Genomic DNA, 3213 nt, shown 5'->3' with positions numbered 1-3213 from the left:
ATTTGATCCAGTGATCCCACTTCTAGGAATATGTCTCAAGAAAACAGAAACAATAATCAGAAAGGATATATGCATCCCTATGTTCATAGAGACACAATTTACCATGGCTAAGATTTGGAAACAGCCTAAGTGACCATCAGCAGATGAGTGGATTAAAAAACTGTGGTACATCTACACAATGGAATACTACACCGCTATAAAAAAGAAGGAACTTTTACCATTTGCAACAGCATGGATGGAACTGGAGAGCATTATACTAAGTGAAATAAGCCAGTCAGAGAAAGATAAATATCAATGACCTCACTAATATGTGGTATATAATGATCAAAATAATTTGATGAACAAGAATTGATCTAGAGACAAATGGTAGGGGAGGGACGGATTAGAGAGCAAACGAAGGACTTGTATGCATGCATATTAGCATAACCAATGGACACAGACACTGGGGTGGTGGGGGCTTGCCTGGGTTTTGAATGGATGGGGGAGTGGGTCAGTTGGGGAAAAAGGAGACATACGTAAAACTTTAGACAATTAAAATAAAGAACTCGTTGCAATAAATTTCATTTGTTTTAAGCCACCCTGTTTGTATTTAGTTGTTTCAGAATCCACAGAAAATAAATACTTACAGCCAAGCCCATCTGTGTGGCTATTGCCTACAAGTGCTTTCACACTACATTGGCAGCGTTAAGTAGCTGCAACAGAGCACTGATGGTCTAATAATAATCTTTAGTTCGTTGAAGCTATGTTTGGCAGTGACTGTTCTAAGTCACTATCTAAGTCACTGGTTTTATATTCAAAGTATGCTTTCTCTAAAGAAATGTTCTGAATAGCCTCGCTGGCCAGAAAAAGAGATGTACCGATGTGAGTTTAAAGATGTGAATGCATTTACTCCAGATGAAAAAATTGAACAATTGGATCTGGGGAACTTGTACAAAGAACACCCTTCCTCTGTAGGTAAAATCCCGCCCCCCCTATCGAGTGCATATTCATAATTGATCTCTGGTTCTCACAACTGCGGTCAAGGGGAAATTTCTGGGAGTACCTGTTCGGGATGGGTGTGGTCAGGGACATCACTAAATCTCTGGGTCAGACAATCATGTGACCAACAGCTGCTCTGAAGCTCATGATGTTAACCTGTCCATGTGTCCTACATGAGCGCTTACATACCCTGGGGAAATGTTTATTTCTGGGAAGGTGGACCCATCAGTAGGCAGGGAATATGCATCTGGCCCCCAAGGTGAACCCATAGAGACCAAACTGGCAGGAAAGTTGCCCTTGATTTATGGTCCCTAGGTTTCAAGGGAGCTCAGTTGCTTAGAGAACTGAGCAAAAGTAAAACAGTTCCTTTAATGAGGAGCCCTGAGAATTCAGCCTCTGGACCTCCCTCTGCAGACTCACCTGCAGCTCCTCAGCCACAGGCTAAGAGCATCCTCTCTGTGCCTCTCTAAGATGTTCATCTGCTCTGGATAACCAGCACCTCACCTCCATTATTTGCCTTTTTCACATCAATTGCCAAAAGAAGGAAGGACCGGTAGAGCCAAATCCAGTGAGTGATGCCACTGGGGGTGCCAGAGTGAGCACTGTGGGAAAGCATCGCGGGGAGAAGTAAAGCTTTTAATAACCGTGTCTGGGGGAACAGTCAGGCTGATGAAATAGTGAAAGGGATGGACTCAAGATCAGGCACATTTGCTGTTTTTTGTTCTATAGGGCTTTCTTGCAACTTATATCTTCTCAGCTCCTTTCTTCTCTCCATCTCAGAGCACAATTCCACAGCCTCTCTCCTCCCACAGCAGGAACAGGCCCTCCCTTCTGTCTGCTCAGCTCTCAGGATTCTGCTTTATTCCAACCTTAGCATTTCCTCTTCTCTGTGAAGCGTTGACAGAGTGAGCAGCCTTGCAGAGCAGAAAAGCACTGACTTAGTTAGAGTCAGGAGGTGTGAGTTCTAATTCACTCTTCTACAGCTGGTGCCTGATGTTACCTGGAACTTTTCTTACATTCTGTGGGTCTTCCTTTCATCAGCACAAGAGTGAGTATAAGGAGATCTCAGAGAATGCTCATGGAAGCACAGGTGCCAGGGGTCAAGTGCCCAGGAGCAGTGCACCTGGCTCTCTGCTGGGCTTTTCACTCCTATTATTGTTCCCTCATCAGCAGGATCTGGCCTTTTAAACTGTTCTCGCATTTATTGTATTGAATTCCAGATTATTTTTACTGTGTCCCAAAATAAGATGTGCCTTTACATTGTGATTCAGCTTTTTTTTGCACACACACACACACACACACACACACACACACACACATGAAAAAGAGAACCATATACCCTCACTATGCATGATGCTCTGTAATATTTTCTTTTGTGCCTTCTTGACTCCATTTCACCATTCTGTGTCCTTTTTGAGCCTAGAATACCTACAAGTGTCATCTCAGGGCTTTGGAACTGCCTCTTTTCTTACATAGTCTTGCATCCCCAAGTAACCCTGTGTCACCCCGCTGTCTTCCTTGAGGTCTCTGTTCAATTGCCACCTTGTTTGCAGGGCTGCCTGAACTCCCAGTATAAAATAACACCCCACCCACTCTCTTTACAACTACTTTCTTTTCCTTCACGTTACAACATCTAACTTGTTATATGACATATTTCTTTCACTACCATTATATTCTAAGAATTATGTTTCTGAGCATCCTGTACACTCTTGGTGGAGGTGGGAAATATCAATAGATATTCCTTAAGTGCATGAAAGCATTTCTCATTAAGACAGTATAATCCATGACAACCCTGGAAAAAAAGTTTGAGAAAGACAGGAATTCCTAATCAGAGATGTCATGGGGGATGATATGTACAAAAAGTAAATATTGTCGCTTTGTTACAAACTATAATTGTAGCATTTCAACTTTGCTTGTTATGGCCATTTGTGTAAAAACTAATCATGCTAATTTTTCTTTCCTACCAGAAACCTCCATCCCATGGGACCTGGGAATGATACTCTGATTTCAGAATTTCTTCTCCTGGGATTGTCAGAGGAACCAGCACTGCAGCCCCTCATATTTGGGCTTTTCCTCTCCATGTACCTGGTCACTGTGTTGGGAAACCTGCTCATCATCCTGGCCATCAGCTCAGACCAACACCTCCACACGCCCATGTACTTCTTCCTCTCCAACCTGTCCTTGGTAGACATCTGTTTCACCTCCACCACCATCCCAAAGATGCTGGTGAACATC

The 3213-nt window shown here is 43.1% G+C and overlaps 1 protein-coding gene across 1 annotated transcript in view; it reads left to right on the top strand.

Annotated features, from left to right (window-relative positions):
* The first annotated feature begins 2958 nt into the window (after positions 1-2958).
* The window catches only part of LOC102763248 (olfactory receptor 7A10-like), a 27041-nt gene continuing 26786 nt past the window's right edge, over positions 2959-3213 (top strand). The window contains exon 1 of the mRNA XM_006752792.1: positions 2959-3204. Within this exon, the coding sequence (XP_006752855.1) occupies positions 2959-3204 (246 nt within the window). The remainder of the gene's footprint in view (positions 3205-3213) is intronic.

This window comes from Myotis davidii, unplaced genomic scaffold, assembly GCF_000327345.1.
Source record: "Myotis davidii unplaced genomic scaffold, ASM32734v1 scaffold1271, whole genome shotgun sequence".
Classification (NCBI taxonomy): Eukaryota; Metazoa; Chordata; class Mammalia; order Chiroptera; family Vespertilionidae; genus Myotis; species Myotis davidii.
The sequence above is the reverse complement of the archived record's forward strand: the minus strand, read 5'-3'. Positions and strand labels throughout refer to the sequence as shown.